At 43.8% G+C, this 26,373-nt stretch overlaps 1 protein-coding gene across 1 annotated transcript in view; it reads left to right on the forward strand.

Moving 5' to 3' along the window:
- The window catches only part of LOC139413904 (dystroglycan 1), a 65,781-nt gene that overhangs the window by 26,511 nt on the left and 12,897 nt on the right, over positions 1-26,373 (forward strand). Inside the window, exon 2 of the mRNA XM_071161752.1 lies at positions 16,663-17,315. Coding sequence (XP_071017853.1) covers positions 16,950-17,315 — 366 coding nt within the window. The 5' untranslated portion in view covers positions 16,663-16,949. The remainder of the gene's footprint in view (positions 1-16,662; positions 17,316-26,373) is intronic.

Consider the following 26,373-nt stretch of genomic DNA (forward strand, 5'->3'; position numbering starts at 1 on the left):
TCCATAGAGCTCCGAGACAGGATTGTGTCGAGGAAGGGTACCAAAACATTTCTGCAGCATTGAAGGTCCCCATGCCCACTGTGATCTCCATCATGATTCAATGGAAGAAGTTTGGAACCACCAAGACATCCTAGAGCTGGCTGCCCGGCCAAACTAAGCAATCGGAGGAGAAGGGCCTTGGTCAGGGAGGTGACCAAGAACCCGATGGTCACTCTGACAGAGCTCCAGAGTTCATCTGTGGAGATGGGAGAACCTTTCAGAAGGACAACCATCTCTGCAGCACTCCACCAATCAGGCCTTTGTGGTAGAGTGGCAAGATGGAAGCCACTCCTCAGTAAAAGGCACAAGACAGCCCGCTTGGAGTTTGCCAAAAGGCACCTAAAGGCTCTCAGACCACGAGAAACATGATTCTCTAGTCTGATAAAACCAAGATTGAACTCTTCGGCCAGAATGCCAAGCATCACGTCTGTAGGAAGCCTGGCACCATCCCTATGGTGAAGCATGGTGGTGGCAGCATCATACTGTGGGGATGTTTTTCAGCGGCAGGGACTGGGAGACTAGTCAGGATCAAGGGAAAGATGAACAGAGCAAAGTACAGAGAGATCCTTGATGAAAACCTGCTCCAGAGCTTTCATAACCTAATAATAACATAATAATAGGACGACACCAAGCACACAGCAAAGACTATGCAGGAGTGGCGTCGGGACAAGTCTCTGAATGTCCTTGAGTGGCCCAGCTGGAACCCGGACTTGAAACCAATTCAACATCTCTGGAGAGACCTGAAAATAACTGTGCAGCAATGCTACCCATTCAACCTGACAGTGCTTTAGAGGATCTGCAGAGAAGAATGGGAGAAACTCCCCAAATACAGTTGTGCCGAGCTCCTAGCATCATAACCAAGAAGACTCAAGGCTGTAATCACTGCCAAAGGTGCTTCAACAAAGTACAAAGGGTCTGAATACTTATGTAAATGTGATATTGTCGTTTAAAAAAAAATCTGTTTTTGCTTTGCTTAACTATGGGTATTGTGTGTAGATTGATGTGGGGAAAAAAACAAACAATTTAATACATTTTAGAATAAGGCTGCAACGTAATAAAATGTTGGGAAAAGTCAAGGGGTCCGAATGCTTTCCAAATGCACTCTAGAACCTTCAAAAAACGGCTCCTTATAGGCTAGTACCAAAACGGGTTCCGCTATGGTTAACATGCCAAAGAACGCTTGTTTGGCACTGTGTCGAACCATTCGTTTTTTTTTTTGGGGTGTGTAGGATGTGAAAACATATAGCCTAGCCCTGCACTAGTTGTCAAGGTTAAACACAGTAAAAGCCTTTTGGTTGCTGTACATATACATTAGGCTAGCCCTGTGTGCTCCTATTTGATCGAAGTTCGCTAGAATCCTCAACACTGCTTACGGCTGCTTTTCCATCATCATAAACCCCCCCCCCCCCCCCCCCCCTCTACATGTTTAATTTAACATTGGCACACGGTCTGCTGTGTAGGATACTCCTCTTTGTCTAGTTAGATAAGCTACAACCCCGCCAGCCCTGCGTGTGTTCTCCTATTTATCTAGTATCTGTACCCCTCTACTATGCTCCTGGCTCTTCTTCCTGTATCACAACCCAATGTCTTCCTCTCTCTGTGCAGGAGTCAGTCAGCCCTATGCTCTGCTCTTAACTGTGGGCGTCAGTCTGTGTCACAGTATCTCTTCATGTTTAAAGTGTAGATCCACATAGCCTGTGTCCTCCTATTTGTCTAGTGCCACCCTGCCTTTGGCTCCCAGGTCCTACTCTGCTCTTGTGTGTCAGGCTGTGTAACAGTATCTCCACTACGTGCCCAGGAGAGGCCCATCTCAGGGAGAACTAGACATGAAGTATTCTAATTTCTGCTAAATGTAATTATCCGTAGCTACCTTCCCATTCTGAGGGCTTTATTCAGCTAAATGTAATTATCCACAACTCCCTTCCCATTCTGAGGGCTTTATTCAGCTAAATGTAAATATCCACTGCCCCCTTCCCATTCTGAGGGCTTTATTCAGCGAAATGTAAATATCCACAGCTCCCTTCCCATTCTGAGGGCTTTATTCAGCGAAATGTAATTATCCACAGCTCCCTTCCCATTCTGAGGGCTTTATTCAGCTAAATGTAAATATCCACAGCCCCCTTCCCATTCTGAGGGCTTTATTCAGCTAAATGTAAATATCCACAGCTCCCTTCCCATTCTGAGGGCTTTATTCAGCTAAATGTAATTATCCACAGCTCCCTTCCCATTCTGAGGGCTTTATTCAGCTAAATGTAATTATCCACAGCTCCCTTCCCATTCTGAGGGCTTTATTCAGCTAAATGTAAATATCCACAGCTCCCTTCCCATTCTGAGGGCTTTATTCAGCTAAATGTAATTATCCACAGCTCCCTTCCCATTCTGAGGGCTTTATTCAGCTAAATGTAATTATCCACAGCTCCCTTCCCATTCTGAGGGCTTTATTCAGCTAAATGTAATTATCCACAACTCCCTTCCCATTCTGAGGGCTTTATTCAGCTAAATGTAAATATCCACAGCTCCCTTCCCATTCTGAGGGCTTTATTCAGCTAAATGTAAATATCCACAGCTCCCTTCCCATTCTGAGGGCTTTATTCAGCTAAATGTAATTATCCACAACTCCCTTCCCATTCTGAGGGCTTTATTCAGCTAAATGTAATTATCCACAACTCCCTTCCCATTCTGAGGGCTTTATTCAGCTAAATGTAATTATCCACAACTCCCTTCCCATTCTGAGGGCTTTATTCAGCTAAATGTAATTATCCACAACTCCCTTCCCATTCTGAGGGCTTTATTCAGCTAAATGTAATTATCCACAACTCCCTTCCCATTCTGAGGGCTTTATTCAGCTAAATGTAATTATCCACAGCTCCCTTCCCATTCTGAGGGCTTTATTCAGCTAAATGTAATTATCCACAACTCCCTTCCCATTCTGAGGGCTTTATTCAGCTAAATGTAATTATCCACAGCTCCCTTCCCATTCTGAGGGCTTTATTCAGCTAAATGTAATCATCCACAGCTCCCTTCCCATTCTGAGGGCTTTATTCAGCTAAATGTAATTATCCACAGCTCCCTTCCCATTCTGAGGGCTTTATTCAGCTAAATGTAATTATCCACAGCTCCCTTCCCATTCTGAGGGCTTTATTCAGCAAAATGTAATCATCCACAGCTCCCTTCCCATTCTGAGGGCTTTATTCAGCAAAATGTAATCATCCACAGCTCCCTTCCCATTCTGAGGGCTTTATTCAGCTAAATGTAATCATCCACAGCTCCCTTCCCATTCTGAGGGCTTTATTCAGCTAAATGTAATCATCCACAGCTCCCTTCCCATTCTGAGGGCTTTATTCAGCTAAATGTAATTATCCACAGCTCCCTTCCCATTCTGAGGGCTTTATTCAGCTAAATGTAATCATCCACAGCTCCCTTCCCATTCCGAGGGTTTTAACAATCGTTGCATTGTTTCCTCCTTCCATGCTTTGTTTTGTTCCTTCTATTGTCTTCTCCTGCAGCGTTGCAGTGATATAATTCCAGAGATTTGAAGAGGAGAGTGATCATCGGCAGAGAGAGAGAGAAACACACGCTACTTCACAACCGCCCCATGAGTCCTATAATTGTGGCAGAGAGAGTAGTGAAAAAGCTGACTGCTGGTTTTAGTCCAGCTTTAATCAAAGCGGACACGTGTTTGGTTGTGTTCTCAGTACTCCAACTCTATTCCCAAGACTGTTTCCCACACTTCATTTTTCTTTTGCCTCAAATTAAAACCTAATTTGAGTGTCTTAAAGTGAAAGGCCTGGGTAGACTCTTTCACATCGATGGCCTAAACCACTAATGGAGAGTCAACCCGAAGGGCCTATGAGAAGTAGAACAAAACGTGAAGTATGACCTCAGCGTGTTGGACTGTTTGATTCAACATTAAAACATATTTTGATTGTTGGAAACCGCATTTTTCATTCCTGGGTAGCCTTTTTTTTTTTTTTTTGCCTATATCAACGTTCAAAAACCTCATGTATAAGAAATCAAACATGTACTGGCCCTACTAGGACCTATATTAAATACCAATACAAGTTTGTATATTTTGATCAAATATAGAACACGTGTTTTCACTGTTTTGTTTCCATCTCCAAAGGCTTTTGTTTAGAAGTGATAGCCCCCTGTCATATTACATTAGCCCAATAATAAAGTGTTTTAAACAAAGCTCAGAGGGGACCGGTGTGTGTTTACAAAACAGTAACACAACCCCTGCTCTTCTCTAAGACGATCATTTAATACATGTCCGCTGATAGTCTTCAGTAACACAAGCGGTCTAAACTTCATTCTATGAATCAAAAGTGTCCTATTGAATCTGGAGGTTAAGATGGCTGTCACATCCTATTGAATCTGGAGGTCAAGATGGCTGTCACATCCTATTGAATCTGGAGGTCAAGATGGCTGTCACATCCTATTGAATCTGGAGGTCAAGATGGCTGTCACATCCTATTGAATCTGGAGGTCAAGATGGCTGTCACATCCTATTGAATCTGGAGGTCAAGATGGCTGTCACATCCTATTGAATCTGGAGGTCAAGGTGGCTGTCACATCCTATTGAATCTGGAGGTTAAGATGGCTGTCACATCCTATTGAATCTGGAGGTTAAGATGGCTGTCACATCCTATTGAATCTGGGGGTTAAGATGGCTGTCACATCCTATTGAATCTGGAGGTCAAGATGGCTGTCACATCATATTGAATCTAGAGGTCAAGATGGCTGTTACATCCTATTGAATATGGAGGTCAATGTGGCTGTCACATCCTATTGAATCTGGAGGTCAAGATGGCTGTCACATCCTATTGAATCTGGAGGTCAAGATGGCTGTCACATCCTATTGAATATGGAGGTCAATGTGGCTGTCACATCCTATTGAATATGGAGGTCAATGTGGCTGTCACATCCTATTGAATCTAGAGGTTAAGATGGCTGTCACATCCTATTGAATCTGGAGGTCAAGATGGCTGTCACATCCTATTGAATCTAGAGGTCAAGATGGCTGTTACATCCTATTGAATCTAGAGGTCAAGATGGCTGTTACATCCTATTGAATCTAGAGGTCAAGATGGCTGTCACATCCTATTGAATCTAGAGGTCAAGATGGCTGTCACATCCTATTGAATCTGGAGGTCAAGGTGGCTGTCACATCCTATTGAATCTGGAGGTCAAGGTGGCTGTCACATCCTATTGAATATGGAGGTCAATGTGGCTGTCACATCCTATTGAATCTGGAGGTTAAGATGGCTGTCACATCCTATTGAATCTAGAGGTCAAGATGGCTGTCACATCCTATTGAATCTAGAGGTCAAGATGGCTGTCACATCCTATTGAATCTAGAGGTCAAGATGGCTGTCACATCCTATTGAATCTAGAGGTCAAGATGGCTGTTACATCCTATTGAATCTAGAGGTCAAGATGGCTGTCACATCCTATTGAATCTGGAGGTCAAGATGGCTGTCACATCCTATTGAATCTGGAGGTCAAGATGGCTGTCACATCCTATTGAATCTGGAGGTCAAGATGGCTGTCACATCCTATTGAATCTAGAGGTCAAGATGGCTGTCACATCCTATTGAATCTAGAGGTCAAGATGGCTGTCACATCCTATTGAATCTAGAGGTCAAGATGGCTGTTACATCCTATTGAATCTAGAGGTCAAGATGGCTGTTACATCCTAATGAATATGGAGGTCAATGTGGCTGTCACATCCTATTGAATATGGAGGTCAATGTGGCTGTCACATCCTATTGAATCTGGAGGTCAAGATGGCTGTCACATCCTATTGAATCTGGAGGTTAAGATGAGAGGACCGGGCTATTGACACAGGGACCTGTAGTAACATGTTTTCAGTCCAGAAGGGATGAGAGGACCGGGCTATTGACACAGGGACCTGTAGTAACATGTTTTCAGTCCAGAAGGGATGAGAGGACCAGGCTATTGACACAGGGACCTGTAGCAACCTCAGGTTATTTACAGGGCAGGTTGTTTAATCTCTTATATCAAAGCAGTAATTTTAGAAGGAGAAAACATATTTTCATTTCCCCTGTCTTCATGTTTTCACTCAGGAGGAATGATGGGACCGGGGTATTGATGCAGGGACCTAGGTATGTACAGGTCAGGTTGAATAAGGGCCTGCTTGTTTACAGACCAGAGCAGGTTGAAGGTTGAATCTCCCATATCAAAGCCATGATTACAAGTAGAAAAATAACACTTTATTGATCCATTTTCGGGAACAGTCTCGGTAATGTCTTCAGCTTTTTAACCACCCAAGACACAAAAACACACCCCCAACAGGTTGGAAACACAGTTTAGTGAGATGAGCAGCAGTTTCCATCAGATTCTGTTGTTACAACAGTTATGTTGTTCCTATAGCCTAGTTCCATCGGTTCTACAGTTCCTCAGTTCTACAGTTCCGCCACCAACTGTGTTAATTTATTGTGTTTGTGTTCCAAGATTCGCTGCCTGGTCCATCCTCTCCCATTTTCTCCTTCATAATTCACAGACTCATTGGAGTGCTGCTAAGAATAGCTTGTTATTAAGTTTCTTGGCATGGAGATACACACCACATTATGGTGCACACATATGGTGGAAGGATGCTCTCCTCCTACACCCTCCTATAGTATGCTCTGTAGAACTAGAAGGATGCTCTCCTCCTACACCCTCCTATAGTTTGCTCTGTAGAACTAGATGGATGCTCTCCTCCTATACCCTCCTATAGTATGCTTTGTAGAACTGGAAGGATGCTCTCCTCCTACACCCTCCTATAGTATGCTCTGTAGAACTAGATGGATGCTCTCCTCCTACACCCTCCTATAGTATGTTCTGTAAAACTAGATGGATGCTCTCCTCCTTCTGTTTGCTCTGTAGAACTAGATGGATGCTCTCCTCCTGTTTGCTCTGTAGAACTGGAAGGATGCTCTCCTCCTACACCCTCCTATAGTATGTTCTGTAAAACTAGATGGATGCTCTCCTCCTTCTGTTTGCTCTGTAGAACTAGATGGCTGCTCTCCTCCTGTTTGCTCTGTAGAACTAGATGGATGCTCTCCTACAGTATTCCCCATAGAACTAGATGGATGCTCTCCTACAGTATTCCCTATAGAACTAGATGGATGCTCTCCTACAGTATTCCCCATAGAACTAGATGGATGCTCTCCTACAGTATTCCCCATAGAACTAGATGGATGCTCTCCTACAGTATTCCCCATAGAACTAGATGGATGCTCTCCTACAGTATTCCCCATAGAGCTAGATGGATGCTCTCCTACAGTATTCCCCATAGAACTAGATGGATGCTCTCCTACAGTATTCCCCATAGAACTAGATGGATGCTCTCCTACAGTATTCCCCATAGAACTAGATGGATGCTCTCCTACAGTATTCCCCATAGAACTAGATGGATGCTCTCCTACAGTATTCCCCATAGAACTAGATGGATGCTCTCCTACAGTATTCCCTATAGAACTAGATGGATGCTCTCCTACAGTATTCCCCATAGAGCTAGATGGATGCTCTCCTACAGTATTCCCCATAGAACTAGATGGATGCTCTCCTACAGTATTCCCCATAGAACTAGATGGATGCTCTCCTACAGTATTCCCCATAGAACTAGATGGATGCTCTCCTACAGTATTCCCCATAGAACTAGATGGATGCTCTCCTACAGTATTCCCTATAGAACTAGATGGATGCTCTCCTACAGTATTCCCCATAGAACTAGATGGATGCTCTCCTACAGTATTCCCCATAGAACTAGATGGATGCTCTCCTCCTACACCCTCCTATAGTATGCTCTGTAGATCTGGAAGGATGCTCTCCTCCTACACCCTCCTACAGTATGCTCTGTTGAACTAGATGGATGCTCTCCTACAGTATGCTCCATAAAGCCAGAAGGATGCTCTCCTCCTACAGTATGCTCCGTAGAACTAGGAGGCTGTCCTCCTACAGTATGCTCCGTAGAACTAGAATGATGCTCTCCTCCTACAGTATGCTCCGTAGAACAAGAAAGATGCTCTCCTCCTACAGTATGCTCCATATAACTAGGATGCTGTCCTACAGTATGCTCCGTAGAACTAGAATGATGCTGTCCTACACCCTCTTACAGTCTGCTCCGTAGAACTAGAATGATGCTCTCCTACACCCTCCTACAGTATGCTCCGTAGAACTAAAATGATGCTCTCCTCCTACATTATGCTCCGTAGAGCTAGAATTAGAATTTAGCCTTCCCTGTTTGTTGTGTTCTAAAACCATGTCAGTTGTCCTGTGGAGTTAAGTGCTGATTTCCCTGCCACAGATTCAGTTTAGGCCTAGTTCTGTAAAATCTATTTTAGATGGAGACTCTCCATTGAGCATGCTTTTTAGTCCAGGAGTAGTCTCAAATCGGGATCTGGGAAACTATCCCTACATTTTGGTTAATCTCCCTTGAGGAGATGGTCTGAGTGATTTTGTGGCGTGACGCTTCCCTGGCCCTGTCACCAGTCTGCATAGCCCTCGGTCTTCCACATTCTCTCTCTGTGGTCCTGTTTTAGTCATCCTCCCTTCCTCCCAGTCCCTATCCTCTGGCTCCTTGCTTCTCTCCCTAGTCAGCCTCCCTTCCTCCCAGTCCCAATCTTCTGGCTCCTCTCTTCTCTCCCTAGTCAGCCTGCCTTCCTCCCAGTCCCTACCCTCTGGCTCCTCTCTTCTCTCCCTAGTCTGCCTCCCCTCCTCCCAGTCCCTATCCTCTGTCTCCTTGCTTCTCTCCCTAGCCTGCCTGCCTGCCTGACACCATTAATTGTAGAGGTATCAGCTGTGTCTGGGTCTAGTGTTCATAGCATAGGTATCAGCTGTGTCTGGTTCTAGTGTTAATAGCAGAGGTATCAGCTGTGTCTGGGTCTAGTGTTAATAGCAGAGGTATCAGCTGTGTCTGGATTTAGTGGGGGACGTTGAAGGGCAAGTGTGGCTAGTAGAGGAATTCCACCAATAACATGATAGCTGCAGTCAGATATTCTCCAGTCAGACTGTCAGTAAACCTGGTTAGATTAGCATGGTAGCTACATAAACAGACAACCCAGTCAGATATCCTCCAGTCAGACTGTCAGTAAACCTACTTAGATTAGCATGGTAGCTACATAAACAGACAACCCAGTCAGATATCCTCCAGTCAGACTGTCAGTAAACCTGCTTAGATTAGCATGGTAGCTATATAAACAGACAACTCAGTCAGACTGTCAGTAAACCTGCTTAGATTAGCATGGTAGCTACATAAACAGACAACCCAGTCAGATATCCTCCAGTCAGACTGTCAGTAAACCTGCTTAGATTAGCATGGTAGCTACATAAACAGACAACCCAGTCAGATATCCTCCAGTCAGACTGTCAGTAAACCTACTTAGATTAGCACGGTAGCTACATAAACAGACAACCCAGTCAGATATCCTCCAGTCAGACTGTCAGTAAACCTGCTTAGATTAGCATGGTAGCTACATAAACAGACAACCCTGGGTAGGTTGGCGGATGGGGTGGCTTGCCAAAATAGGCCTGTGGTGTCATCTCCTCCTCCTCTGGAACTACTAGGGGTCCAAACTACCAGCCTGATATCCATAGAAACAGCATAGACTATGTAGAGATGTCATGTTAGGTTTAGTGATAGAGATGGGGTCTGTTGATGTTAGGTTTAGTGATAGAGATGGAGTCTGTTGATGTTAGGTTTAGTGATAGAGATGGAGTCTGTTGATGTTAGGTTTAGTGATAGAGATGGAGTCTGTTGATGTTAGGTTTAGTGATAGAGATGGAGTCTGTTGACGTCATGTTTCTAATATATTACCTCAGACCGTATGTCGTCCCGTCCCCAAGACTTCATACCATTCACAGTAACACACTGGTTAGAGTTATGGGAAGTAGGCTGATATTTGTCCATGGATTCAGGGTAGAGGATCCAGAATGCAGCTGGGTGGATCTGCACCACAGGTAGCGTGGGACGTGGTCTTATCTTAACTAAAACATTTGTCACTACTGAACTTTGGTTTTTAGGATGAAACTGTCCCTTTAAGGGTTCTGTTGTTCACTAGTCTACATTCCGTCTTCGGTCTGCACCGCCAACTGAGGACGGCTTGGCTCTGTCCTGGTTTTATTGGTTTTACACACAAATTCATCCAAGCAATGAAGATGGGTGTTAATCTAGGATAGAGGAGACGTGGAGTCTGAAGTAGCCTGAGAGAAGGAATTTAGAGCAGGAGTTCCAGTACTTTAATCTCATCAACTCCACTGTGTTTTATTTTGTTTCCTCCTTATTACACTGTTATATAGGCTGGACCAAGGCTGTGTTCATACTGTTATATAGGCTGGACCAAGGCTGTGTTCATACTGTTATATAGGCTGGACCAAGGCTGTGTTCATACTGTTATATAGGCTGGACCAAGGCTGTGTTCATACTGTTATATAGGCTGGACCAAGGCTGTGTTCATACTGTTATGTAGGCTGGACCAAGGCTGTGTTCATACTGTTATATAGGCTGGACCAAGGCTGTGTTCACACTGTTATATAGGCTGGACCAAGGCTGTGTTCATACTGTTATATAGGCTGGACCAAGGCTGTGTTGATACTGTTATATAGGCTGGACCAAGGCTGTGTTGATACTGTTATATAGGCTGGACCAAGGCTGTGTTCACACTGTTATATAGGCTGGACCAAGGCTGTGTTCATACTGTTATATAGGCTGGACCAAGGCTGTGTTCATACTGTTATATAGGCTGGACCAAGGCTGTGTTCATACTGTTATATAGGCTGGACCAAGGCTGTGTTCATACTGTTATATAGGCTGGACCAAGGCTGTGTTCATACTGTTATATAGGCTGGACCAAGGCTGTGTTCATTCTGTTATATAGGCTGGACCAAGGCTGTGTTCATACTGTTATATAGGCTGGACCAAGGCTGTGTTCATACTGTTATATAGGCTGGACCAAGGCTGTGTTCATACTGTTATATAGGCTGGACCAAGGCTGTGTTCATACTGTTATATAGGCTGGACCAAGGCTGTGTTCATACTGTTATATAGGCTGGACCAAGGCTGTGTTCATACTGTTATATAGGCTGGACCAAGGCTGTGTTCATACTGTTATATAGGCTGGACCAAGGCTGTGTTCATACTGTTATATAGGCTGGACCAAGGCTGTGTTCATACTGTTATATAGGCTGGACCAAGGCTGTGTTCATACTGTTATATAGGCTGGACCAAGGCTGTGTTCATACTGTTATATAGGCTGGACCAAGGCTGTGTTCATACTGTTATATAGGCTGGACCAAGGCTGTGTTCATACTGTTATATAGGCTGGACCAAGGCTGTGTTCATACTGTTATATAGGCTGGACCAAGGCTGTGTTCATACTGCTATATAGGCTGGACCAAGGCTGTGTTCATACTGTTATATAGGCTGGACCAAGGCTGTGTTGATACTGTTATATAGGCTGGACCAAGGCTGTGTTGATACTGTTATATAGGCTGGACCAAGGCTGTGTTCATACTGTTATATAGGCTGGACCAAGGCTGTGTTCATACTGTTATATAGGCTGGACCAAGGCTGTGTTCATACTGTTATATAGGCTGGACCAAGGCTGTGTTCATACTGTTATATAGGCTGGACCAAGGCTGTGTTCATACTGCTATATAGGCTGGACCAAGGCTGTGTTCATACTGTTATATAGGCTGGACCAAGGCTGTGTTGATACTGTTATATAGGCTGGACCAAGGCTGTGTTGATACTGTTATATAGGCTGGACCAAGGCTGTGTTGATACTGTTATATAGGCTGGACCAAAGCTGTGTTCATACTGTTATATAGGCTGGACCAAAGCTGTGTTCATACTGTTATATAGGCTGGACCAAGGCTGTGTTCATACTGTTATATAGGCTGGACCAAGGCTGTGTTCATACTGTCATGTAGGCTGGACCAAGGCTGTGTTCATACTGTTATATAGGCTGGACCAAGGCTGTGTTGATAATGTTATATAGGCTGGACCAAGGCTGTGTTCATACTGTTATATAGGCTGGACCAAGGCTGTGTTCATACTGTTATATAGGCTGGACCAAGGCTGTGTTGATACTGTTATATAGGCTGGACCAAGGCTGTGTTCATACTGTTATGTAGGCTGGACCAAGGCTGTGTTGATACTGTTATATAGGCTGGACCAAGGCTGTGTTCATACTGTTATATAGGCTGGACCAAGGCTGTGTTGATACTGTTATATAGGCTGGACCAAGGCTGTGTTCATACTGTCATGTAGGCTGGACCAAGGCCCTCTATATGATGATCATGTTGGGGTAACACTGTTGATAACCCTCTAGGATCTCTATATGGAGCGGAAACCTATACATAGGATGGCAGAAAGATTAGCCCTGATGAACAAATGTAAATAAACAAACTTAACTGAAGCAGGAAGCCCTTTCAATCACGAGTCATAGACATGATGACCAATGCATTTACAGTTCAGACCCACTAAATGCCCCTGCACAGGCCAATATAACTAACCGTTTCCAGCTCAGGTTCAGGCCTTTGGCTGACCCTGTATAGTGTACTACACTACTTAACCAGGCCTTATATGGCTCAGGAAGTGTACCATAATGTAACCTTTATTTAACTAGGCAAGTCAGTTGAGAATGAAAATCTTATTTAAAATGATGGCCTACCGGGGGTTAAACTGCCTTGTTCAGGTGCAGAACGACAGATTTTTTTTTTTTTACCTTGTCAGCTCAGGGATTTCATCCAGGAACCTTTCGGTTACTGGCCCAACGCTCTACCCACTAGGCTACCTGCCGTCCAAAGGGAATAAGGTTACCATTTCAGATGCAGCCGTTGAAACATTTTTAACGTTCCTTGTGAGGAGGGTGATCATCGATGCCTCTCTGACGACCTGACTGGGTCTTTTTTTGCCGATCTTAGATGACACGGTCTCAGGGGTGTCTCGGTGACGGGTCGGCTGATCAAGAGATGACGGACCGTTTACCCTCTGAATAGCCCTCCTCACTTCTCCGAGTGCTGAAAGGAACTCTTTATCTATCGGCCAGTCTACCGGAGAGGGAGAACCGTTCTGGACTGCGTCCCAAATGGCTCACTATACAGTGCACTACTTCTAACCAGAGCCCTTACTTCCCTATCAGGCCCCTTGTCAAAAGTAGTGCACTATATCGGGAGAAGAGCGTGATTTGGGATGCGAATTCGAAGTCCCTGTTCCATCAGGCTGAATACTGGATGGACGTTCTGAATGAGGAGAAAGGGTTTGTACCTTCATGACCACCGTAGCTTGCTTGTCAATCAACAATGACAGGTGATACAGGTCAGCCAGGGGATTCTGAATGTGGGATGCTGTATAGTTCCATCTTCGAGGCATAGAGTTTTCACTGCAGTTATCGTGTATTTTTCAGGTTGTTCTCTTTTAAAAATAGGTATTATTATTCATTAGTAGAAGTTGTCACTTTCTGCCTAAAATAACGTTTTGTTTTTTTTTGCTGGTATTTTCTTGAGGTCTGCACTGTTTTTGACCTGATGTGAAATGTTATATTTACAGTCCGTTGATTAGCTTAGAAACCGTGGCTACATGCAGTAAACTGGTAAACAGTGCTGATGAAACAACATGGTAATCTAGTGTTGTTTAGAATGGACTCCAGTTATGTTTAACCTGAATCACTTTCTCCTCTCCTCTGGGGAGTGATCAACCCCCTAGAGCATCTGTCCCTCTCTCTAACCTGTCTCCTTTCTCCTCTCCTCTGGGGAGTGATCAACCCCCTAGAGTATCTGTCCCTCTCTAACCTCTCCTTTCTCCTCTCCTATTGTTCCCTCTATCTCCTCTCCACCTTTTTTCTCATTTCCTTCCCCACCCCTCTCCGCCTCTCCATCCTTCTCCACCCCTCTCCCTTCCACCCTCCCAGCCTCCTCCCTTTTCCCACCCACCACCTCTCCCTCCCTTTCTACCCCTCTCCCACCCCCCCTTTCCCTTCCTCTTTGTCAAATGTCTTCCCTGCTAGAGTTTCCCGGTCAACTGTAAGTGCTGTTATTGTGATGTGGAAACGTCTAGGAGCAACAACGGCTCAGCCACGAAGTGGTAGGCCACACAAGCTCACAGAACGGGACCGCCAAGTGCTGAAGCACGTGAAAATCGTCCGTCCTCGGTTGCAACACTCACTTCTGAGTTCCAAACTGTCTCTGGAAGCAAAGTCAGCACCAGAACTGTTCGTCGAGAGTTTCATGAAACCCTAGAATATCACTATATGCTGTAGCATTAAGATTTCCCTTCACTGGAACTAAGGGGCCTAGTCCCAACCATGAAAAACAGCCCCGGACCATTATTCCTCCTCCACCAAACTTTACAGTTGGTACTATGCATTGGGGCAGGTGGCGTTCTCATGGCATCCACCAAACCCAGATTTGGCCGTCGGATTGCCAGATGGTGAAGCGTGATTGATCACTCAAGAGAACACGTTTCCACTGTTCCAGGGTCTTGGCATTGAGCATGATGATCTTAGGCTTGTGTGCAGCTGATTGGCCATGAAAACCCATGGTTCCAACTTTGTGGCAACAGTTTTCGGAAGGCCCTTTCCTGTTTCAACCTGACAATGCCCCCATGCACAAAGCGAGGTCCATACAGAAATGTTGTTGAAATCAGTGTGGAAGAACTTGACTGGCCTGCACAGAGCCCTGACCTCAACTCCATCTAAAACCTTTGGGATTAATTGGAATGCCGACTGTGACCCAGGCCTAATCGCCCAACATTATTGCGCGACCTCACTAATGCTCTTGAGGCTGAATGGAACCAAGTCCCTGCAGCAATGTTCCAACATCTAGTGGAAAGCCTTCCCAGAAGAGTGGAGGCTGTTATAGCAGCAATGTTCCAACATCTAGTGGAAAGCCTTCCCAGAAGAGTGGGGGCTGTTATAGCAGCAATGTTCCAACATCTAGTAGAAAGCCTTCCCAGAAGAGTGGAGGCTGTTATAGCAGCAATGTTCCAACATCTAGTAGAAAGCCTTCCCAGAAGAGTGGAGGCTGTTATAGCAGCAAAGAGGGGAACAAATCCAAATTTCCATGATTTTGGAATGAGATGTTATACGAGCACGTGTCCACATACTCTTGGTCTTGTAATCAATTAACATAAATATGGGTTGTATTTACAATGGTGTTTGTCCTTCACTGGTTTCCCTTTTCTTGTGGCAACAATTCTTGCTGCTGTGATTGCATGCTGCGTTATTTCGCCTAACAGCTATGGGAATTTATCAATGTTTGATTTGTTTTCAAATTCTCTGTGGGAAATATGTGTCTCTAATATGGTCATACATTGGGCAGGAGGTTAGGAAATGCAGCTCAGTTTCCACCTCATTTTGTGGGCAGAGTGCACATAGCCTGTCTTCTCTTGAGAGCCAGGTCTGTCTACGGCGGCCTTTCTCAATAGCAAGGCTATGCTCACTGAGTCTGTATATAGTCAAAGCTTTCCTTAAGTTTGGGTCAGTCACAGTGGTCAGGTATTCTGCCACTGTGTACTCTCTGTTTAGGGCCAAATAGCATTCTAGTTTGCTCTGTTTTTTTGTTAATTCTTTTCAATGTGTCAAGTAATTATGTTTTTGTTTTCACATGATTTGGTTGGGTCTAATTGTGTTGCTGTCCTGGAGCTCTGTGGGGTGTGTTTGTGAACAGAGCCCCAGGACCAGCTTGCTTAGGGGACTCTTCTCCAGGTCTCTCTCTCTCTCTCGAAATCAGTAACTGTTTTATATACAGATGTGGAGCTGCCGCCCCCCCCCCCCCCCCCCCCCTACACACAGACGCACACACCCTCTAGCCTTCTTTTACACAGCCTCTCCTCCTCAGTGAAGCTCTTTCTCTCTGTCTCTCTTCTGCCCTGAAAAGACCTGTATGAATAACAACCGTGAGTTCAGCTTACCAGCCAGGCCCCAGACAATGGAGGATGAGTGCATTCATCTCAGCACTCCCAGGAAAGGCTCCAGTTCAGCTGAGCTAGTATTGTGGCCTGACCCCGTCTCACTAGTCAGTCGGAGGGAGGCAGGGGCCCGGGACTTGCTGCCTTTGGAGTGGCTGCTCCCTGCAGAGTGGATGATAGGGCTGTTCTGGCAGTTATGGTTTGGGGAATTCAAAGAGAGAAAGGGGGAGAGAGAGAGATGGTGAGGAAAAAGAGTGCTAGATAGATAGATAGATAGATAGATAGGGGAGAGCGTTATGGAGAGAGAGCGGGGGAGAGCGAGACTGAGATGGGGGGAGAGAGAGAGACAGAGTTAAATGCTTTTTTTGTGTCCTCCTCCCCTCCTCTTCTTCTCCTCTTCTTCTCCCCTCTTCTCCTCCCCTTCTCCCCTCTTCTCCCCCTTCCTTGAGTTGAACGTTGTTTTTTTCCGTTTAAATGTTAATATGATTATGTTGTTATACACCTGTGAACTGACGATACAGAAGCACATCGTTGCCTGGAATGTTATTGACATTGAGATTTGTGTAGACTAAAGAGTTAACCTAACTTGAGAGAGAGAATTACGACGGTTTTAAGTTGATGATTGTAAATATTGAACAGTCTAGCAATTTTAAGAATGCTGGTATTTAAAGCCATGTCCTAGTGAATCCCTGTTTCTTCTCTTTCTACAGGTCTCCAAGGGATCTACAAACCACTGAAGTGGCTCTGACAAAAGAACAGGGGAAACAGGAGGAAAGTAGAGGAGAAAAGAAAAGGAGAAAAACACTAAACAAAAGGAGAGGGGACTCTCAGAGAGAGAGAGAGAGAAAGAGAGAGAGCCCTTATTGAAAAGAAAAGCGGAGGTCGGCTCGGGGAGGATCAGCTTTGTCCATCGGTGTGGGGTTGGGGGTGCATGCTTGTCCTCTCCAGTGGGCTTCCTCCTTTGTGAGAGAGAGAGAGAGTTAACAAAAGACAAAGAATGTGCAATAAACAGAGAGGAGAATGTCGACCGGCGGAGGAGGCTGGAGCGGGGATGCTTGGTCTGGGGAGGAGAACCAGTGTGGTACTACTACTGGCTCTCCTGGTAGCCATGGTCCAGGGACAGGTGGAGGTAATGGGGGACATGCTGCAGGATGAACCCGGGAAGCTGGAGGCCTCCATGCACTCCTCCATACTGTCAGACTTCCAGGAGGTGGAGGCCTTGGAGCCGGTGGCGGCTACAGTCTATCAGGCTGAAGTAGGAGCAGCAGGGGGGGAGTCAGGAATCCCCGACTCGTCTGCTGTGGTGGGCCGGGTGTTTCAGATGAAGGTCCCGTTGAAGACGGACCACACCAGCAACACTAAGGTGTGTGTGTGTGTGTGGTGGGGGAGGGGCCTGTTCAATTCTAAAATGTAATTCTATGTTTTACCCATTTTAAACACGTGTGAAACATTCCTGTAGTAAGGACACAGCTTGTAGGCCCTAACTAGGTAACTGTTTATCTGTCCATGTCTTTCCACGAGGGCCACAGACACTGGTCCCAGGGTGGCCACCCCACAGAAACTGGTCCAAACCGGTCGGGGGTTGATTGGTGAAACATGCCAACTGTTTGAAATGCATGAACCCAGCACTTATTCCAGCATTGTGTTGCCTAGTCCCATGATGGCTATCTGAGTCTCCCAGGCCGTGGGTGTAGTCCTATGTCCACAGGATCCTTTCTGCCCTGTCAAACGCATGTTAAAGGCCCTAGTACCAAACACCAAACCCTGAGCCCTTTGTGCATATGGGAAAATCCACCCTGACAGCCGGGCTAAAAGAATGCTAACACCAAGCACTTTTAGAAGAGAAGAGACACACACAGGGCGGGGTACAGCCGTTCATTTCCTCCACAATATTTACTCTAGATAGTGATTCTTTCTCACTTCAAGCAGATGTCAGATCTAGGTTATGGTTGGTCTAATGGTAGTCTAATTATTTTTAGGGTGTCAAATCACAGACCCATGATAGAGTGTGTGTGTGTACACATTCTTGCTTGCGTGCGTGTGATAAACACAAGTATTTGATTTAAACATGTCATATCTACACTGAATATACAAAACATTAAGAACACCTGCTCTTTCCATGACTGACCAGGTGAAAGCTTTGATCCCTCAGTGTAGATGAAGGGGAGGAGACAGGTTAAAGAAGGATTTTTAATCCATGAGACAGTTCAGATATGGATTCTGTATGTGTGCCATTCATATGGTGAATCGGCAGGACAAAAGATTGAAGTGCCTTTGGACGGGTATGGTAGTACAGTGGCAAGAAAAAGAAGGTGAACCCTTTGGAATTACCTGAATTTCTACATAAATGAGTCATACAATTTGATCTGATTCTAGAACATGTAGGCTCTATAGAAGTCTAGATTATTCTAGAACATGTAGGCTCTATAGAAGTCTAGATGATTCTAAGGACATGTAGGCTCTATAGAAGTCTAGATGATTCTAGAACATGTAGGCTCTATAGAAGTCTAGATGATTCTAGAACATGTAGGCTCTATAGAAGTCTAGATTATTCTAGAACATGTAGGCTCTATAGAAGTCTAGATGATTCTAAGGACATGTAGGCTCTATAGAAGTCTAGATTATTCTAGAACATGTAGGCTCTATAGAAGTCTAGATGATTCTAAGGACATGTAGGCTCTATAGAAGTCTAGATTATTCTAGAACATGTAGTCTCTATAGAAGTCTAGATGATTCTAAGGACATGTAGGCTCTATAGAAGTCTAGATGATTCTAGAACATGTAGGCTCTATAGAAGTCTAGATGATTCTAGAACATGTAGGCTCTATAGAAGTCTAGATTATTCTAGAACATGTAGGCTCTATAGAAGTCTAGATGATTCTAAGGACATGTAGGCTCTATAGAAGTCTAGATTATTCTAAGGACATGTAGGCTCTATAGAAGTCTATATTATTCTAAGGACATGTAGACTATAGAAGTCTAGATTATTCTAAGGACATGTAGACTATAGAAGTCTAGATGATTCTAGAACATGTAGGCTCTATAGAAGTCTAGATGATTCTAAGGACATGTAGACTATAGAAGTCTAGATGATTCTAGAACATGTAGGCTCTATAGAAGTCTAGATGATTCTAGAACATGTAGGCTCTATAGAAGTCTAGATTATTCTAGAACATGTAGGCTCTATTGAAGTCTAGATGATTCTAAGGACATGTAGACTCTATTGAAGTCTCTAGATCACTCTAAGAACATGTAGGCTCTATAGAAGTCTAGATGATTCTAGAACATGTAGACTCTATAGAAGTCTAGATTATTCTAAGGACATGTAGACTATAGAAGTCTATATGATTCTAGAACATGTAGGCTCTATAGAAGTCTAGATTATTCTAAGGACATGTAGACTATAGAAGTCTAGATGATTCTAGAACATGTAGGCTCTATTGAAGTCTAGATGATTCTAGAACATGTAGGCTCTATAGAAGTCTAGATGATTCTAAGGACATGTAGACTCTATAGAAGTCTCTAGATCACTCTAAGAACATGTAGGCTCTATAGAAGTCTAGATGATTCTAGAACATGTAGACTCTATAGAAGTCTAGATGATTCTAGAACATGTAGGCTCTATAGAAGTCTAGATGATTCTAGAACATGTAGGCTCTATAGAAGTCTAGATGATTCTAGAACATGTAGGCTCTATAGAAGTCTAGATTATTCTAGAACATGTAGGCTCTATAGAAGTCTAGATGATTCTAGAACATGTAGGCTCTATAGAAGTCTAGATTATTCTAAGGACATGTAGGCTCTATAGAAGTCTAGATTATTCTAGAACATGTAGGCTCTATAGAAGTCTAGATTATTCTAAGAACATGTAGACTATAAAAGTCTAGATGATTCTAAGAACATGTAGACTATAGAAGTCTAGATGATTCTAAGGACATGTAGGATCTATAGAAGTCTCTAGATCACTCTAAAAACATGTAGGCTCTATAGAATTCTAGATGATTCTAGAACATGTAGGCTCTATAGAAGTCTAGATTATTCTAAGGACATGTAGACTATAGAAGTCTAGATTATTCTAGAACATGTAGGCTCTATAGAAGTCTAGATTATTCTAGAACATGTAGGCTCTATAGAAGTCTAGATTATTCTAGAACATGTAGGCTCTATAGAAGTCTAGATGATTCTAGAACATGTAGGCTCTATAGAAGTCTAGATTATTCTAAGGACATGTAGGCTCTATAGAAGTCTAGATTATTCTAGAACATGTAGGCTCTATAGAAGTCTAGATTATTCTAAGAACATGTAGACTATAAAAGTCTAGATGATTCTAAGAACATGTAGACTATAGAAGTCTAGATGATTCTAAGGACATGTAGGATCTATAGAAGTCTCTAGATCACTCTAAAAACATGTAGGCTCTATAGAAGTCTAGATGATTCTAGAACATGTAGGCTCTATAGAAGTCTAGATTATTCTAAGGACATGTAGACTCTAAAGAAGTCTCTAGGAACATCACCTCCACTCTGCTGATCCTCAACACTAGGGACCCACAAGGGTGCGTGCTCAGCCCCCTCCTGTACTCCGTTCACCCATGACTGCGTAGCCAAGCATGCCTGCAACTCAGTCATCAAGTTTGCAGGCGACACAACAGTAGTAGGCTTGATTACCAACGATGACGAGACAGCCTACAGAGAGGAGGTGAGGGCTCTGATAGTGTGGTGCCTGGAAAACAACCTCTCACTCAACGTCAACAAAAAAAAGGAGATGATCGTGGACAGGAAACAGCAGATGGAGCACCCACCTATCTACATCGACGGGACCACAGTGGAAAAGGTGGAAAGATTCAAGTTCCTTGGCGTACACATCATTGACAAACTGAAATGGACCACCCACACAGACAGTGTGGTGAAGAAGACGCAACAGAGCCTCTTCAACCTCAGGAGGCTAAAGAAATTTGGCTTGTAGGCTTAGACTAGAAATCACTGGCCACTTTAAGGAATGGAACACTAGTCACTTTAATAATGTTTACATATCTGGCATTACTCATCTGATATGTGTATATACTGTTTTCTATGCTTTTCTACTGCATCTTAGACCTTTCCGCTCTGACATCGTTCGTCCATACGTATATAGTCTTAATTCATTCCAACATAGATGTGTGTGTATTAGGTATATGTTGTGTAATTTGTTAGATATAACTTGTTGGATTTCACTTCACTGTTGGAGCTGGAAGCACAAGCATTTCGCTACACCCGCAATAGCATCTGTTAATCATGTGTATGTGACCAATAAAATTTGATTTCGATGATTCTGAGGAACATGTACAGCTGAAGTCGGAAGTTTACATACACTTAGGTTGGAGTCATTAAAACTACTTCACACATTGCTTGTTAACAAACTATAGTTTTGGCAAGTCGGTTAGGACATCTACTGTGTGCATGACACAAGTAATTTTTCCAACAATTGTTTACAGACAGATTATTTCACTTATAATTCACTGTATCGCAATTCCAGTGGGTCAGAAGTTTACATACACTTAACAGAAAATGATGTCATGGCTTTAGAAGCTTCTGATAGGCTAATTGCCATCATTTGAGTCAATTGGAAGTGTACCTGTGGATGTATTTCAAGGCCTACCTTCAGACTCACTGCCTCTTTGCTTGACATCATAGGAAAATCAAAATAAATCAGCCAAGACCTCAGAAAAAAAATTGTAGACCACAAGTCTGGCTCATCCTTGGGAGCAATTTCCAAACGCCTGAAGGTTTGAACCACGTTCATCTGTACAAACAATAGTATGAAAAGTATAAACATCATGGGACCACGCAGCCGTCATACCGCTCAGGAAGGAGACGCGATCTGTCTCAAATCAATCCCAGAACAACAGCAAAGGACCTTGTGCAGATGCTGGAGGAAACAGGTAAAACGAGTCCTATATCGACAAAGACCGCTCAGCAAGAAAGAAGCCACTGCTCCAAAACCACCATAAAAAGGCCAGACTACGGTTTGCAACTTCACATGGGGACAAAGATCATACGTTTTGGAGAAATGTCCTCTGGTCTGATGAAACAAAAATAGAACTGTTTGGCCATAATGACCATCGTTATGTTTGGAAGAAAAAGGGGGAGGCTTGCAAGCCGAAGAACACCATCCCAACCGTGAAGCACAGGGGCGGCAGCATCATGTTGTTGGGGTGCTTTGCTGCAGGAGGGACTGGTGCACTTCACAAAATAGATGGCATCATGATGGAAAATTGTGGATATATTGAAGCAACATCTCAAGACATCTGTCAGGAAGTTAAAGCTTGGTCACAAATGGGTCTTGCAAATGGACAATGACCCCAAGCATACTTCCAAAGTTGTGGCAAAATGTCTTAAGGACAACAAAGTCAAGGTATTGGAGTGGCCATCACAAAGCCCTGACCTCAGTCCTATAGATTTGTTGGGGGGCAGAACTGAAAAAGCATGTGCGAGCAAGGAGACCTACAAACCTGACTCAGTTACACCAGCTCTGTCAGGAGGAATGGGACAAAATTCACCCAACTTATTGTGGGAAGCTTGTGGAAGGCTTCACGAAACGTTTCACCCAAGTTAAACAATTTAAAGGCAATGCAACCAAATACGAATTGAGTGTAAACATCTGTAAACTTCTGACCCACTGGGAATGTGATGAAATAAATAAAAGCTGAAATAAAATCCTTCTCTCTACTATTATTATGACATTTCACATTCTTAAAATACAGTGGTGATCCTAACTGACCTAATACAGGTTTTTTTTACTGGGATTAAATGTCAGGAATTGTGAAAAACTGAGTTTAAATGTATTTGGCTAAGGTGTATGTAAACTCCCGACTTCAAACTGTATGCTCTATAGAAATCTCTAGATGGATCTAAGGCAAGGGGCGGCAGGTAGCCTAGTGGTTAAAGCATTGGGCCAACCGAAAGGTTGCTGGATCGTGTCCCCGAGCTGTCAAGGTAAAAATCTGGCGTTCTGCTCCTGAACAAGGCAGTTAACCCACTGTTCCCGCGTAGGCTGTCATTGTAAATAATATTTTTTTCTTAACTGACTTGCATAGTTAAATCAATTTTTTTTAAAGTACTTCAGTATATTTAATTGTTGCAGTGCTTCTTTAGATTGCAAGGAATAGAAATCAACTTAACTGTTGTGAGGTTCTTGTTGTTTTCAGCCCCACGACAATACTAGATACAAACTGTTTCTGAATCTCCTTTTCAACTACTCGGAAAGATACAGAGAGAAAGATACAGCAGGAAAGAAACATGTTCAGTTTGCTTGAATGTCCTGGCAAGTGGATCTGTTACAGTGAAATCAGCCTGTCTCTGATAAATGGAGAAAGATATCCCTGTTGTCTATACTTCCCCGGTGGTGCTCTACTCCCCTCCTCTCCAACGATGGCAACCAGGCAGCAGGACTCTATTTTTCTCTTTTCCTCTCTGTTTCCCAGAAACCCCTCTATTCGGACACACAAAGACTCACATTGAAACCTAATTAGGCTTGGCAGTGTGGCAGCAGAAAACTTCTATTAGTAGGATGGATGAAGGACCCAAGATAAAAATGGAAAATTTGAGTCTCTCAGTTCTCTGGTCAGATGTAGCTAAATCATTTCATCCAGAGTGGCTCGTACCAGTCAGAGTCCCTCCCTCCGTCCGTCCTTCCATCCATTCTCATTTGTTAGGATTTGATTCCCCTCTGCATAGAAACTAAGCAGGGTACCTACCACTGGTGTCATGAAGTTCAAGCCAGTCTTGGTGAGACTCTTTAGGGTGCAGTCTCAAGCTACTAATTTCTTTCCAGCTTTCAAATCAGAACATTCTTATCTTCTCCTCTACCCTGCTACTCTTACACTGGTCCTTAGTGCACTACTTTCTATTCTATTAGTGTACAAAGAAGGTAGTGCACTACTTCCTGTCAATATACCTGGTAAAATAATAGTTAATAAACAACTCTAAGCGGGGAGGGGCATATAATAAAATCTCAGATTTTTCCCCAAATTCTGTTTTATATTTTCCCAAATAGTTTTCTCAGTTTTATTTTTTACCATGTTTTAGATTTGGTTTTATTTGTCATTCTCAAAATTACAATTGTTCATAGACAAATAATAGGATGTTCTGAGTCCATGTCAAAAAAATAATCACATTTGAATACCTTTTTTTTAGGTCTGGAAGAAAACAAACAAATTGGGCATCTGGCCCTTTAATTGGGCATCTGGCCCTTTTAATTTGGGCATCTGGCCCTTTTAATTTGGCGTCTGGCCCTTTAATTGGGCATCTGGCCCTTTTAATTGGGCATCTGGCCCTTTAATTGGGCATCTGGCCCTTTTAATTTGGCGTCTGGCCCTTTTAAATGGGCATCTGACCCTTTTTAGTTGGGCGTCTGGCCCTTTTTAGTTGGGCATCTGGCCCTTTTTAATTGGGCATCTGGCCCTTTTTAATTGGGCATCTGGCCCTTTTAAATGGGCATCTGGCCCTTTTTAGTTGGGCGTCTGGCCCTTTTTAGTTGGGCATCTGGCCCTTTTAATTGGGCATCTGGCCCTTTTAATTGGGCATCTGGCCCTTTTTAATTGGGCATCTGGCCCTTTTTAATTGGGCATCTGGCCCTTTTTAATTGGGCATCTGGCCGTTTTTAATTGGGCATCTGGCCCTTTTAATTTGGCGTCTGGCCCTTTTAATTTGGCGTCTGGCCCTTTAATTGGGCGTCTGGCCCTTTAATTGGGCATCTGTCCCTTTTAATTTGGCGTCTGGCCCTTTTAAATGGGCATCTGGCCCTTTTTAGTTGGGCGTCTGGCCCTTTTAAATGGGCATCTGGCCCTTTTAGTTGGGCGTCTGGCCCTTTTTAATTGGGCATCTGGCCCTTTTTAATTGGGCATCTGGCCCTTTTAATTGGGCGTCTGGCCCTTTTTAGTTGGGCGTCTGGCCCTTTTAAATGGGCGTCTGGCCCTTTTTAGTTGGGCGTCTGGCCCTTTTTAGTTGGGCATCTGGCCCTTTTAATTGGGCGTCTGGCCCTTTTTAATTGGGCATCTGGCCCTTTTTAATTGGGCATCTGGCCCTTTTTAATTGGGCATCTGGCCCTTTTAATTGGGCATCTGGCCCTTTAATTGGGCATCTGGCCCTTTAATTGGGTGTCTAGTGAGTTAGGAATGTATCGTCTAATGTGCCTGTCTTGTGATGGTGCTATACTGCTGCTGCTCATTTCATGGCAAAGTTACAATTGATATGTAGCAGATACAATTGATATGGCGTGGTAGGGTAGCCTAGTGGTTAGAGTGTTGGACTCATAACCTAAAAGGTTGCAAGTTCATATCCCAGAGTAGACATCTGTCGTTCTGCCCCTGAACAGGCAGTTAAACCCACTGTTCCTAGTCTGTCATTGTAAATAAGAATTTGTTCTTAACTGACTTGCCTAGTAAAATAAAAATATATACTTCTGTCTGGAAAGTCAACTTTGCAGTTAACATTGAATTAATCATGTGAGGAAACCCACACTACGATTATCATGTCAACTGTCTACACTCAAATGTTGTGCACAAATTTGTTTACATCCTTGTTAGTGAGCATTTTATCCTTTGCCAAGATAATCCATCCACCTGACAGGTGTGGCATATCAAGAAGCTGATTAAACAGCATTATCATTACACAGGTGCACCTTGTACTGGGGACAATACAAGGTCACTCTAAAATGTGCAGTTTTGTCACACAACACAATGCCATAGATGTTTCAAGTTTTGAGGGAGCTATTGGCATGCTGTCTGCAGTAATGTCCTCCAGAAATGTTGCCAGATAATTTAATGTTAATTTCTCGACCATAAGCCTCCTCCAACATCGTTTTAGAGAATTTGACAGTACATCCAACCGGCCTCAGAACCGCAGACCACCTGTAACCACGCCAGCCCAGGACCTCCACATCCAACTTTTTCACCTGCGGGATCGTCTGAGGGGGGGTGGGGTTAATGGGGATGACCTGCTTCCAAGTGGGTGGGCCTGGCTCCCAAGTGGGTGGACCTGGCTCCCAAGTGGGTGGGCCTGGCTGCCAAGTGGGTGGGCCTGGCTCCCAAGTGGGCTGGGCCTATGCCCACCCATGGCTGCACCCCTGCCCAGTCATCTGAAATCCATAAATTAGGGCCTAATTTATTTATTTCAATTGATTGATTTCCTGATATGAACTGTAACAGCAAAATATTAGAAATTGTTGTATGTTGCGTTTTACATTTTTGTTAAGTGTACTTTCACTGTGTGTATCCGTGTGTGCGTGTGTGTCCGTGTGTGTGCGTGCCTGTGCGTGCCTATGTGTGTGTGTGCGTCCCTGTGTGTGTGTGTGTGTATCCTTGAATGTTGTTGTGGTACACCTCCTTCCACTTACATCACAAAGGTAAAGTACATCTGGTTCAATTCTTTATTTATTTGTTG

This window comes from Oncorhynchus clarkii, chromosome 7 (genome assembly GCF_045791955.1).
Source record: "Oncorhynchus clarkii lewisi isolate Uvic-CL-2024 chromosome 7, UVic_Ocla_1.0, whole genome shotgun sequence".
Classification (NCBI taxonomy): Eukaryota; Metazoa; Chordata; class Actinopteri; order Salmoniformes; family Salmonidae; genus Oncorhynchus; species Oncorhynchus clarkii.